The following is a 12975-nucleotide window of genomic DNA, read 5'->3' as shown; positions in this document are numbered from 1 at the left end:
AGCTTTCCCTTTTTCGGAACATCGGACGACCTTCCCAGTTTTGCGGCTCCGGACACTGTTACTACGCTTCCATCGGACCAAGTCCCCCCCCGAGGCACTGGTAGCTGCTTTCCCTAGTTGAAAATCCACTAGCAACGCGTGGCGCCTATCTTGTCTTTTGCCTCGTCCTTTAAGGCTAATACCTAATTTAACTTAGTCTAATTCCTACCATATAATATGATAGCTATTCTTTAATAATATTCTTAATCTTTTTAATACTTAATTAAAAATATAAAATTAATATTTTTAAGATAAATTTTATTTTTAATTATATATAATTAATTTAGTATTACTACTTAATATTAAAATATTTTATAAGTAGTAAAAAGGGTGGAGTTATATTATTAATTTTATCATTAGCTAATATATTTAAGAAATAAGTATTTTAGATAAGAAAGTGCTTTATTTAACTTATATATTTTAAATTTAGTTTTTTAAAGCCTTATAAAAACCTTACTTAAAATTAAAAAAAGTATATTAATTCTCCTAAGAATATCTTATTTTTAAATATATTTTATTAGACTTTTTATTATTTTATTTAAAGTATATAAGTATTATAAGATAAGTAATTTTTAATTATATAATATAAAAACGCACTTACGTATTTAAAGCATTTACTTATAAAGTATAAATTATTTCTTATTAAATTAGTTACTTAAGGGGCCCTAATATATATTAACTTTAGACGTATATACTAAGAACTTATTAGGAATAGCCTAAATATCAGAGTTACTAAGTGGTTAGTATGTAAAATCTATGCCTATAATCCAGAGTCTTCTAGGCCTTAGACTCAGAGGTAAATAATAATATTAGTTTATACTTAAGCTATGTAAGTAAATTTAATTATTATAAGGAAAGATAAGGCTTAAAAAGTAAAATATATTATATTAGCTATAATAATAAAATAATTAGCTATAAATAAAGTAAATACAACTATAAGTGTTTTCTATTATACCTCATAGGCCCTAGCTGGCTCTTCCTTAAGTAGTAGTAGAATGCTTAGCTCTGTAGTTAGTTGCATCTTATTATAAGAGATAGAGGCTTTATCTCTATCTGCCATTATAATATAAGGTAAGACAGGTCATTGTATGTGGTAAATAGAGGAGTGGTAAAAAGAGAGGCAGGGGTAGGAGTCTGCATATTATGGTAAAGTCAATGCGGTTGTTTAGTTAATATCAACCTTACCACAGCTTGTCTGCTTAGTAGCTTGTTTATGTCTATTAGCCCGGGATGTCCGGATTACTGGCATAAGAGAAAGATCACTACTCCAGTCTAACCCCAGAATTTTCAAATAAAGGCTAAGGAAGCACTAAAGTTTATCTTCTAATATAGCAGGGTAATACTAGACGCCATGATTATTTCCCCAGATAAAAGAAGTCGGGGTAAGCATTAGCGTGGATACACGAGAAGCAATCGTATTGCTACTCTACTGATACGAGTTAGGACAACTGGGTTTATATACATCGGATTTTCCGAAGCTGAAACTGACATATCCTGGTTTAGTGATTCGAATGACCCGATTCGCGAGGACAAAACAGCTTGGTCTACTAACCAAACGCTGGCGATATAAGCATCAATAATGACTCTGAGATTGGTAATGACTAGTCTGAGCTAGAGGTCGCCGGTATTAACGTCGGCATTGACTAATCCTAGTAAGAGTTTGCTAATAAAAATACGTAAAGTGATAAGTCTGAGCTAAAGGATTAAAATATTTATGATAGAGATGGTTATTTGATTCAAGCCCAGAAAGGAATCTCTACTTACCTCTATATTAGCTAGTAGAGATAACTAGGAGACATGAACTAATCCACCACTCCTCGCCATATTTGTCTCTTTCAGATACCTACCGGTCCAGCGTTGATATGAATGCGCGTATGACAGCCTTTGGGGGCAGTAAGTCAGCACTAATTCCAAGCCGGACACTTCTCCTCACTTACCGGGTTGCTATGTGCCGGATACAGGTTATCCTTGTTGAGATCCAAATTACCAAACCGATACTCGTCGCCTTTGGTTGCATTGTGCAGCGATTCAAGCAATAGCTGTTGCACTGACTTCTGATGAGTTTCGGGAATTCTTCCAAAATAACGATCAAAGTCGTGCTGGCAAGACCACGCCAATCTGGATCCCAATAATTATCAATATCGCGGTATGCATCCGACCCAGCTATAGGTTCTTTGGAATGTTTCTGGTATGTGCTGTACTTCTAGTCAATTGCCTTACGTTGATGAAGGCTGTACGTACCGCTCATCGACAGGGTTTTAATACTGCCCGTGAAGAATACTTTTGATGATCTTCTCAGCTTCTGTAACGTCCTTGGCGTTGTTACGGGCCAGGAGGCCAAATGCATACCGGGCAGAACGTCTATTCTCATGCCCAAGAGCCCCAGCACCACTGAAGTCATAAAGATACCCAGCGTTTCTATAGTAGCACGTATTAGTCCACTCCATATTCATAGTCAAGAGTTCTTTTGCATTTTCGGATAACGAGTCGACATAGGATGACGTTACCATCCCAGTCATGGCAACAAGGCCCGTAACTCCGACTTTGAATACATGCATGTTTCAGCTTGGTTAACAAAGAAAGACAAACAGCAAAGTGAATTAAGAAAAGGGGGGAGTTGATTGCGAGGAACGTCGAGGAAACAGTATTTAAAGTTGGGCGAAGATACACTGAACTTCTCCGCATCGAGGTATTAATTTATCACATTAAGCTTGTTTTTCCACCCGCGTCTCTAGGTTCTTATCGTGTTTATGGAGTAGTAATTGCTGATCATCGGCGATTTGACCGAAAATGGCCGGGACTACGCGATGTTCCGCAGCCAGGGCCTTGCTAACCTTATGGCTAGGTGCAAAACACTATAGAATTTTTACTTTCTATTTTTTACTACTTTAATAATTAAAGTCATTTCTTATGACTATTTTAACTACTTCTATAGTTTTTACATATTATCCCCTTTAACACTTTCATAGAAGCGTGTGCGAATGTCCTTTGCATGCTCGATGTTCTTCTTTGAACGTTCCTGAGTAGCCTTGGCCCTTCTTTCAAGCCACTGGTTCCTGTCTTGCACAAAAGCCTCCATTCGGTCCTGGTGTTGCTGAATCATAGCCTTTCTCTTGGGGTCCAGAGATTCCGTGTTGGGCGGTTCCGGACGCTTGCCAGCTGGAAAGTCTGGCTTGCGGGGGATTCGCTCTTCCACTGGCTGAATAGATAGCTTGGGTCCTGGTAAAGTCTGGTACCAGTACGCGGTCGTAGACCAGTCATCCCGAAGATGGTTCGCGTGCCCAGACTCCATTGTGACACGAATCTTCTTGCTGAAACGGACGGGATCCGCAAGGTGCCATCGATAGCTGACCTGGTGGTTGGGAACATCCTCCTCGTGGATTATAGTGCCACAGAAAGGGTAAGCATTCTTCTGCATGCCCCAGCCTTGGGTGAAATAGTCTTCGCCGCCAGTACCGTGCATCGACGGGGGCCAGGTGTCGTCGTCGATGAAGATCATGTCGTCGCCCTCACCCCACCAGGTTCCCTGGAAGTGGGCAACACTGTGGTTGCAGCCTATGTATTGCCCAGCACCCTCCGTCTCCAGGATGACATAGTTGCCTTTGCCGTCAAGATTCGGAACCTGAGTCTCCAGGCTGTTGGTCTGAATGCTTTCCGGAGCCCAGCCGTTGGTAGGATTCTCACGTCGCCAGTGTGAATGAAAGAAGAGTGTATCCTTACTCAGAGGCTCGGGGAAAAGCTCGTAGTCTATATAGAAGTATTGGAAGTAGGCCTCATCGTTCTGATTCTCGATTTCGATGCGAGCCCGCTTATTGAAGGGCATTGGCAGATAACAGTTGAAAGCAGCAGCACCACCAAACTTCTTTTCTTCAGACGGCTTGACAGAAACCGTGAAGGGGAGTGATTGGAAGTTGGCTGCCATGGAGTGGCCAAGGCAGAAGAAATCGCCGATGGGGGCTAGGACGTTTGGGGTCTCGGAATCGTCCCAGTACATCTTGATAATAACTTTCCGGTAGTAATCCGGATCACTGACTTCATAGTTGAGGCCGAGAGCGTTGTGCACCTCCATCATGGCAACACCCGACTTGGAGTATGGGATGAGACCAGGTCCCACGATGCGGCGGCAAGTCTGGACAAACCACAAGTGGGTGATAGTACCAGGGCCCTCGAGGTCTGCCAAGACAGCCGTCTCACCTGGCTGAATGACCCAAGCATCTTCGTTGAGACCACTGTGATCCCAGCTGGAAACACGGGCAGTGCGCGCCGTTTTCAACTTTGCAACATTGTTAAGGATGCCACCTTGGAGAGAGGAAATGGGATTGGCCATGATGATAGGGGGCACTAAGAATAGTTATTGCTTGTGTGTAAAGTAGAAGAACCTTGTGAGTTGAAGTGATGAGTTGGGGTGAAGACCGTTGATTCCAAGGGGACATATATACCTTCATCCTGATGACGATAGTGGGTTACTTTCCATGGAGTGAACCCAGTCAACGAGCCCTTCAGTGCCGCCGCTGGCCAACATTCTGACAACTATGCCCGAGGAATCGGGATTGAAGCTTTTGCTGACCTATGCTTTCGGAATGCCACCGCGACGCGTAGGAAAGCTGCTAGTGTCGAGAGGGAATGGTTTGGCCAATGACATTTTGAGATAGAGGGTCCGTGCCTTGATGTGGAGTGATATCGCGGGGTTAGGTTTACCTCCGCGAAATGGTGAGGTGCTAAGGTTTCAGCGATTTTCCGCTTCCATCATTCGTCCTTGGTCGTTCATCGCGGAGATAAAAAGTCCTCCCGATCTTTACCCTCCCCAGGTTCTGTCGCGGACGTCGGGCATTATACTATATTTCAACATGTCAGACCCGCACGCTGGATCCCAATCTGGAAGCAGCCCGCCGGCGTCGCGAAGGAAGACGCGGACTCGGACGACCACCGCGTGCACTGCTTGCCGGGCGAGAAGAACCCGATGTGACAGCCAGAAGCCGGGGTGCGGCTATTGTCGTATCCGCGGACTCAAGTGCCAATACGAGCAGAGCATACCGGTCCCTCCAAATAGGTAACTTCAATCATCAATTTAGCATTAAATCACTCGCCTGATGGGTGCTAACCTGTGCCGATAGAGTCGAGGCAGAACTCGCGGCAATACACGAGCGGCTGGACTACATCGTTGGGAAACTGCCCTTGGACGCTACCCAACAGCCTACCATTGTTCCCCACGGAGTATTGGTGGACCCCAGCCAGGGATGCCATGTCTTCACTGGCGAGGAGAAACTACCTTTCCAATTGCTCGGAACCGAGTGCGTCATGGCCATCCTTGGTCTTGGCCCTGGTTTTGCTGAGGAGATTGCGAGGCTCGAGAGAAATGTTCCGCCCGTATGGTCAGGCCACTCATCGAGGATGCACCTCATTCAACAACAACATGCCCTTATGGCTCTCGCTGCCTTCTCCAGACATATCCACATTTGGTACCCAATACTACACCCTGGCTTTTCAACACGCTATCTTAGCATCATCTCAGGAACTCTGACGCCGGGTCCCGAGTCATGTCTGGGACTGCTGGTGGCCGCAGTTGGCGCTCTTGCCCAGCGGGACTATCAATTAGGAGGCTCTGGTTCTGAAAACAGCAGTGAGCTCTACTTGGAAGTCGCCATGGCCTCGTTGCCTGTGGTACTTACCGACAAGAGCATCGAGAGCGTCCAGTGTCTGTTCTTGCTAGGCATTTACCACTGTTGTGTTTCTAAGCCGAGCCAGGCATACGACTACACCATGATGGCGTCCTTCAAGGTGCAGAATCTACTCAAGCACGTGGGAGCAAGCGCCGGTGAACCTTACCAACAAGCTATAAGAGCCTATTGGGCGATCCTTCTCCTCGAGAGTGAGCTTCGTGTTCAGCTTGACGTTGTGGAAAGCGGTATCTGGAACCAAGACGATAAAGTAGCCTTGCCCAATAGCCGCCGTGCATGGCAATTCGATATTGATACAGGATCGCCTGAAAGCACGAACACTTCACCAGCGGGCAGCATTATGTCTGCCGCTGAGATACCTCAGAATGACAGAACGCAGTCGTTCTTCCTCGCTGAAATCTCCATGAGACGAATGTTGCACCGTTGCAATACAGCTATCCGCAAGAGTTCTCATGGCGAGGTAGTTTATGCTCCCAGTATCGCTTTAGAGCTTGAGCTCCAACTCGATGAATGGTATGACTATTTGCCACATGTCGTTCGCTTTCAGAAGCTCCAAGTCAACAATCTCGCGGATAACGACAACTTACTATATGCTGAGCCTCTTAGCATCTTCCTCCGGGTCCAGTATTACTGCTGCAAACTATCGATATATTGGCCAGCGATTTACCAGAGTATCCAAGATGGTACAGCGACTCCTGAAGTTTTTCAACATTGCGAAAGATTCTTTAGTGCGTATACCCAGTTGATGCCTAGTATCTTGATTTCTATTCAAAACTGTATCGTCAATCGCTGGACGCTTTATTCAACTATCTTCATGTCATCGCTTGCAGTTATAAAGGCGTCACAAACTCGTTGCATTCGAGTTAATTGCGTGGTGGATTGGTCTCATCTTATTGCGTGTTTGAAATCTACGTTGTCTGTCGATAAACGGATTATCGAGGCCAGTCCGTCATTGATATTGATGGAAAGTACGCTAAATCGGCGACTGACAGAGTTCCAGCTTTGGCTTGGGGAAGAGATAAGTAGGTCTTAATGAACAATATGTAAATTGGTGCAATTATACAGTAGTTCAGGTTTCTCTCACAATGTATTTGACATCTAAGCCATCCCAAACCTTTACGGTTTCAAATGAAGCACTGTTGATCTCTCCGGTAGCGAACGCAGTGATTCCACCCATGTCTGGGCCGTAGTTTTCGGAATACACCATAGTGGCCAACGCGAAGCGGTCGTTGGCGAAGATTTCGAGAATATCCCCGTCTGAGAAGATGCGAATTCTAAGCTTCTCCCATATCACTTCATCTCCCGCATCCGGCCGCGTCAGCGCCAGTAGCGTAAAGGGTCCGGCATCTGGGCATTTATTAATTGTTTGATCGTCATTGGAAGCTTTCCGTTCAATGAGAATGGTCTCTTTAGCAATACAGAATGTAAGAGTCGTACGAATCGAAAGATCGTTACTGTGACGAAGATGGAAACCAACGGATTGGCATCCGGGATGGACGGCAATTTCCGCCTCCAGCTCCCAGCTTGGTGACTGTGTGCGAGCAATTATTCGGGAAGCTGCAGTATCTGGCCCAGGCAGCATGACAGTAGATTCCAGCTCTGTTATCCTGGCACTAGTCTCCCTGTGCCTCGCCATCTCTCTGATAGGCCTTACACCTAGAGTCAAAACGGTAGTAGAACCGTCCGGTTCCGCTAGGCGCTCAAAGGGATATATTTCGGAGAGTTTGCTGCGGCAAGTCCCTTTGACATTGGGAATCCGAAGGAGGAAAACCTCCCGTAGAATTGCGAGAGAGCCATTCCAACCCTTTGCTTTAGCAGCGTCTGCGGTGATGTCTTCTTCTGGGATCCAGCCGTGCACAATGCGGCGGTTGCCGATGGGATCCCAGAACGAGTTCGCGGCGTAATACGGTCCATTATCTAGAAAGCCACCGTGTTCGTATCGAAATTTAATGATGCCCTCATCATTCGTGGTGAGATGACCTGACATCCACAGCTGGGTCCTTATGGTACGTGAAGGAACTCCCGAGGGTCCATTGTCCTTCTTCACGTGCTCCTTTTCAACATCACCTTCAGCTCCGATGATAAGGAAGTGGCGTGAAACATCACCTGCGCAAAGCGTCACCAAATTGGTGCACTCCCAGTTGATGCCGTAGTTGCCACTCCACGTATCTGACGGTTGGTATCGGAGCGGAACATCCACAAGAGGATTGAGATACTTCCAATGCTCAAGATTTTCTTGGGATATCTCATAGAGAAAGGTTGTAGGACCTAGATCCTGTATCCCACCACTGATCAGCCCGTAAAGCTTTGCCGGGTCACTGTGGTGGATGGACAGCGGAGCCGTCACGTAAGGGTCGCGGAAGCCAGTGATGTTCAAGCTGTCTGGCTCACCAGGCAATATTGGATTGCGAGGAGACTTTTCCCAAGTGATACCTCCATCGCGGGAGGTTGCCAGTGCTAAACCGGCTGCATGACGTGGGTATGGTGGGGTGCTCCAGTGAAATGGCAGATGCTTCACACAGGAATAAGCAACCCTCAGTGTCCTGTCGTTGGCGTTAGTGGCAGGAACCCAGCACCCAGTGAAGACGCCTTCAGAGTCATAGATCTGGTCTGGGACAAGAACTGGTGAAACCGGAGCTGGTGTCCATGTCAATAAATCCCTAGACACCAGATGGCCCCAGGACATGTTACCCCATTCGCAGCTCGATGGGTTGCCTGCCAGATCATGCTATTTAGCGCAAACAACTCAGGTGGCACGTCTAAAAAGGTAGATACCTACATTGGTAGAATACATGGTAGGTATTGGTCCATGGGTCGTATCCCGGAGCACAAGGATCGTTGATCCAGCTGCTTGCCGTAAAATGGATTCTAGGCCGTTCGAAGCCACTTTTCCAGGTCTGTTGTAACTGGTACGCCATCTGACTAATCCGCGTCAAGCCTATAGGTTGTTTCGCTATCAAGTTGAGGATGCCGATACTACTGGGAAACTGAAGCCTAGTCAACTTAGTTATAGATGTCGATTCGAGCGGGGCGTGGTCAGCGTATCTTCGTGTTGCGCTAAACCCCCTCGACTGATTTTGATGGGGACATCGGCATTCCCTAGCTGTGGGGCACATCGCGGAGCTATCTTGAGCTCCGCGAAGCTTGGAGAAATTTACAAGTGGAACGATGTAACTTGACAGACACGTGACAATGTTAACTCTAATCTCTACGTAATTCCGTATGGAAACATAAGGCGGAGGTAGTTCTCCACCCCAAGCCCCTGGCTTCGCTTGCATTTGCATTGGCAACCTTACCCCATACCCCGGATCATCAGACAATCCAACTGTCTGGATGCACTAACCCCGGATCGATTAGACAACTCAGCTGGCAGGGCTATAAGTATTCCATGTCGGACCTGGCAAAGGTCGACTTGGTCTACAGTCACTCAGTACAGGAGCAAGCCCTTTCTGCCTAATATTACCTCAATACTTCAACTTCAACACGTCAAAGTTGCAATGACCCTAATTCATGGGTAAGCGCGTCTTGATCGTTCCACTGAGAAATCTCAGCCGGCCACTGACTATTGCACCGCAGAGTGGATTATTCCGTTGTCGATCCAGACAACAAATGGAAGATCCTTAGGTCGCAGTCGCGGTTTGCCCTTTGGGGTAAGTTAAGCCCTTTACTCGCAGCTGCCTGTCGTCTGTTTCCATCAGCTCACAACAGCAAACAGCTCTGCTGATCTCGACTGGCGTTGTCATGCAAGGGTTTGACATCGTGGCCGGTGGTCAGCTCGCTGCTTTGCCTGAATTTAGGGAAAAGTTCGGAGTGCTCAAGTCGGACGGTACCTACCTCATTCCGGCTCACTATCTCTCCGCCTGGAACTCCATCGCCCCCGCTACCGAAATCGTCGCTACCTTTATCTTTGCGCCGTTACTCGAACGGTTCGGTCGAAAATGGGGCATTTTGGCAGCATCTATCATCTCAGTTGCTGGGGTCCTTCTCCAACAACTTGCTCCAGACTGGAGGATGCATCTGGCAGGACGGGGTGTCAACGGTATCGCGATCGGTATGATGTTCACCATCTCGCCTCTATGGATTGGCGAGACTTGCCGTCCCGAGCTCCGTGGCTTCTTTCTGTGCTTCTTCAATACTAGTATCGTCTTCGGCCAGTTTGCTATCGTCATTGTAAGCCAGGGGAGCAGTCACATTTCTGGCAAATGGCAATGGTGGCTTCCTGTCGTGGCTATGTACATTTTCCCTCGTACGTTGTATCTGTCTTCCCGCGATTTCTAGTCACTAATGCAGAGCCCTATACTACAGTCATCTTAACCATATCCTGGCCTTTCTTCCCCGAGTCCCCCTATTGGCTTATCAGACGTGGCCGAGTAGGCGATGCTAAGAAAGCACTCCGCCGTATATATGGTTTCAACGATACCGAATACTACGATATAGAAGTCAGACGCATCGAGGAAGAAATTCGACTCACCAACGACCTGCATGGTAACGTTGACAACACACCTCCAAAGAGAATCTTGGGCATCAACGTACAAGCGGAAACAGAATGCTTCAACAAACTTAACCGCAAGCGTACTTTTACTGCTATTTTTGCTGCCTCAGCCCAACAAATGATTGGAGCAACCTTTGTAATCGGCTACGCTACATACTTCCTTGAACTCATCGGCGTCAAAGACTATTTTGGCGCCTCGATCGCTTTATATGTTGTTATGCTTGTCGCTAGCACTGCCGCGTTTCCCCTCACAGAGATATTTGGTCGTCGATTTCTCATTGTCGGTCCCCAGTTCGTACTCTGCTTGATGCTACTGATCATGGGAATCCTGGGATGCATTCCCGATACGAAAAGGGCAAGCTGGGGCATCGTGGGCATGCTGTATGTTTGGGCGCTGATCTATCAGCTCTCCATCGGCGCCACGGGATTTGTCCTGGCGTCGGAAATTGCAACCATGCGGCTCAGAGCGGCGACCCAAGGCTTCATCACCATCACTAACTCGGTATGGGGTCTGATCATGCAGTTTACAGTCCCGTATATGATTAATCCCGACGCCGGAGACCTGGGCGGAAAGGTCGGGTTTATATTCTTGGCTACTGGATTGATCGCCGGTTTCGGCGGCTGGTGGTTGTTCCCCGAAACCAAAGGTCTTTCATTTGAGAAGATGGACGAGCTTTATGCAATGAACGTCCCTCCTAGGAAGTTTAAAGAGACTGTTGCAAGGTCTGATGGTCTAGAGACTGTTTTGACTGATACAAAGACATCTAAAGGCGTAGTTATAGTAGAGAGAGCTTAGTACTTAAGGGGATATTAATAATAATATTTATAAGGTACTTATGCATTATTATAAATACTTTAAAATAGTGCTTATTAGAGAGTTTATTAAATTTACTAAGGCCTATCTTAGTAATAAACCTTTACCACTTAAGCTAATAAATACTATAAGGGCTATTAAGATTAATACTACCTTATAAGAGGTATTTATTAATAAAAAGTAAATTAAGTTAAGAAGTAACCCTAACCCTGAGCGACGGCACCCTTCAATGTCTCTAACTCGCAGACAGCATAATACCAATGCCGATTACCTCGGAGTCTGCACGGACTCTAGCAGGAGCCAGGGCCGTTTCCCGTCTTCTGAGAGCTTCTGCCGACAATGCAAGCATGAACTACTAGGTGGACAATTGCTTTCACTTGTGCGGAGCATATCGTTCCGCTACTATGGTATGGTATGACAATTTTTCCGTGAGTTGCCATTGCTCGATCCCCTTTTTCTGTAGCTCAGTATTGAATGATCACTGTGACCAGCAGTCTCTTTTCGCATAACAGCCACACGTTCGTCCAATATATGCCTTAAAGCAGCCAATGAAGGGCTATGAGGGCTTATATCTGTAAAGACTTGAATGGCTCGAGTAAAGCTGTTGCGTAGCTCATCACTGTTGAACTCTTTATCGAAAGATGGAAGTATTATTGCTCTCAGGGCCGCCATGGTTATGATAAAGATACTTTGAAAGGAATCGGGTTAGTATAGAGGCAACTAGCACACAGAAGATCAAGCCGAAAAACACGCACCTTGTAGCTAAGGTCCAACTATTGACCCGGCAGCTCTTCAAAGTGGATGCAGCCGCAGAGATGAATGTGATGTAAGCTTTGAAATATTTGGCACAGTACTGGGATAACTCATCGCTAATCTCGCCAAGCTCAATGGATTGGTACACGGCGGGCCAGTAGATGGAGGCTTTACAGGCGAAGAACTGAGCTTGTAAAAATTGTGCGTTCGGATGTAAAGCTCCATGATCCCTATTATCCAGGCTTTTGGGAAATCGTAATAGTGGTGGAAGGTAATCGTACCACTCGTGAAGATGCAACTCTAGCTCAGTCGCAATAACTGGGGCGTATCGTAGACCCCCGGCGGCAGACCTCCTCACAGATGTAGTACAGCGCTGAAGCATACGGCGCATTGCTATTTCAGCAACAAAGTACACAAGAGTGTTATCAGCAGGAGCGTTGCTCGGTATCGATGAGAAGTGTGACGATGATCGAAGAGTAGCCGTATCTGTCTGGGTTGGGTGGAGCGGGAAACGCCATACCGTGCTGGCTGATGGCAGAGGAACAGAGTCATTAAAGGCCCAGATCCCGCTTTGAGGTAGGTCAAGTTGGATCAGAAGTTCGCTCTCAATGAGGAGGATGGTCCAGTAAGCACGGCCGAGGAGTTCTCCTGAATCAGAGTTTGGGGGGTACTGACGACTCCGCAGCATATTTTGTACACGGGACGAGGCCGCGAGAATGTAATCGTGTGCCTGGCATGGCTGAAGAAGATGCAAATGGTATATCGCAAAGAGAACGAGGCATTGTAGAGCGGGAATAGAATGTTCCAAGAAGACGTTTTGGAGGAATGATGTGGCCTCGTGAATGTACACAAGTTCCGGTCTCCTATCGAGAGGAACAGCAGCATTGCCATTACCCGCCATGCAACCTATGGCGAGAACTAGAATGGCGAGACATGAATTGACAGGCGAGCTGCCCACGTTGCCAATAGTATAGAAGAATATGTCAGAGAACTCGACAGAGAAGAGAGGATACCATGTATGGACATGCTCAGAGAAACTGGCCAAGTCGGCGGTCAGTCGGTGAGACTGCATCATTAACAACCTCGACGTACTGAAACCAGGTGTCGCACCAACCAACGCCGGATACCCTGCGATAGCCCGCTCCCTGTTGATAAGCCATCTTGCTAATTCAAGGTCAAGATCGAGCAAGCGCATCATG

General features: G+C 46.6%; 6 protein-coding genes across 6 annotated transcripts; 2 read left to right on the top strand and 4 right to left on the bottom strand.

The window, feature by feature from the left end:
* Positions 1 to 2297: 2297 nt before the first annotated feature.
* On the bottom strand, positions 2298 to 2593 carry FOXG_22833 (uncharacterized protein; the record flags this gene model as incomplete). The annotated part of the gene is made up of 2 exons (XM_018403251.1): positions 2298 to 2457; positions 2583 to 2593. The coding sequence occupies 2 exons, from the start codon at positions 2591 to 2593 to the stop codon at positions 2298 to 2300; spliced, it is 171 nt and encodes a 56-aa protein (XP_018258533.1).
* Positions 2594 to 2963: 370 nt separating this feature from the next.
* On the bottom strand, positions 2964 to 4501 carry FOXG_17518 (uncharacterized protein). Its single transcript, XM_018397527.1, has one exon. It carries the CDS (start codon positions 4364 to 4366, stop codon positions 2978 to 2980), a length of 1389 nt encoding a protein of 462 aa, XP_018258532.1. The 5' UTR covers positions 4367 to 4501; the 3' UTR covers positions 2964 to 2977.
* Positions 4502 to 4778: 277 nt separating this feature from the next.
* On the top strand, positions 4779 to 6863 carry FOXG_17517 (uncharacterized protein). The gene is made up of 2 exons (XM_018397526.1): positions 4779 to 5089; positions 5154 to 6863. Exons 1-2 carry the CDS (start codon positions 4887 to 4889, stop codon positions 6748 to 6750), a joined length of 1800 nt encoding a protein of 599 aa, XP_018258531.1. The 5' UTR covers positions 4779 to 4886; the 3' UTR covers positions 6751 to 6863.
* FOXG_17516 (uncharacterized protein) lies at positions 6744 to 8781 on the bottom strand. The gene is made up of 2 exons (XM_018397525.1): positions 8497 to 8781; positions 6744 to 8432 (listed from the first exon to the last, which is right to left on the bottom strand). The coding sequence occupies exons 1-2, from the start codon at positions 8633 to 8635 to the stop codon at positions 6787 to 6789; spliced, it is 1785 nt and encodes a 594-aa protein (XP_018258530.1). The 5' UTR covers positions 8636 to 8781; the 3' UTR covers positions 6744 to 6786.
* A 226-nt stretch (positions 8782 to 9007) lies between these two features.
* Positions 9008 to 11036, top strand: FOXG_17515 (uncharacterized protein). Its single transcript, XM_018397524.1, has 4 exons — positions 9008 to 9231; positions 9294 to 9367; positions 9433 to 9963; positions 10023 to 11036. Exons 1-4 carry the CDS (start codon positions 9215 to 9217, stop codon positions 11003 to 11005), a joined length of 1605 nt encoding a protein of 534 aa, XP_018258529.1. The 5' UTR covers positions 9008 to 9214; the 3' UTR covers positions 11006 to 11036.
* A 188-nt stretch (positions 11037 to 11224) lies between these two features.
* FOXG_22832 (uncharacterized protein) lies at positions 11225 to 12975 on the bottom strand (the record flags this gene model as incomplete). The annotated part of the gene is made up of 2 exons (XM_018403250.1): positions 11225 to 11711; positions 11779 to 12975. Coding segments are annotated over 2 exons (1483 nt in total), but the record flags the coding sequence as incomplete, so codon positions are not given.

Source organism: Fusarium oxysporum, genomic scaffold, assembly GCF_000149955.1.
Source record: "Fusarium oxysporum f. sp. lycopersici 4287 supercont2.52 genomic scaffold, whole genome shotgun sequence".
Classification (NCBI taxonomy): domain Eukaryota; kingdom Fungi; phylum Ascomycota; class Sordariomycetes; order Hypocreales; family Nectriaceae; genus Fusarium; species Fusarium oxysporum.
Note: the sequence above shows the minus strand (reverse complement) of the source record. Positions and strands in the feature narration are given on the sequence as shown.

Excerpts from the sequence above, each read along its gene's own strand:
- FOXG_17518 (XM_018397527.1), bottom strand. The coding sequence starts at position 4,366 with ATGGCCAATCCCATTTCCTCTCTCCAAGGTGGCATCCTTAACAATGTT.
- FOXG_17517 (XM_018397526.1), top strand. The coding sequence starts at position 4,887 with ATGTCAGACCCGCACGCTGGATCCCAATCTGGAAGCAGCCCGCCGGCG. Across the intron at positions 5,090-5,153 it reads ATACCGGTCCCTCCAAATAG|AGTCGAGGCAGAACTCGCGG; the intron begins GTAACTTCAATC and ends CTGTGCCGATAG.
- FOXG_17516 (XM_018397525.1), bottom strand. The coding sequence starts at position 8,635 with ATGGCGTACCAGTTACAACAGACCTGGAAAAGTGGCTTCGAACGGCCT. Across the intron at positions 8,433-8,496 it reads CTACCATGTATTCTACCAAT|GCAACCCATCGAGCTGCGAA; the intron begins GTAGGTATCTAC and ends ATGATCTGGCAG.
- FOXG_17515 (XM_018397524.1), top strand. Across the intron at positions 9,368-9,432 it reads GTCGCGGTTTGCCCTTTGGG|CTCTGCTGATCTCGACTGGC; the intron begins GTAAGTTAAGCC and ends AACAGCAAACAG. Across the intron at positions 9,964-10,022 it reads GGCTATGTACATTTTCCCTC|TCATCTTAACCATATCCTGG; the intron begins GTACGTTGTATC and ends CCTATACTACAG.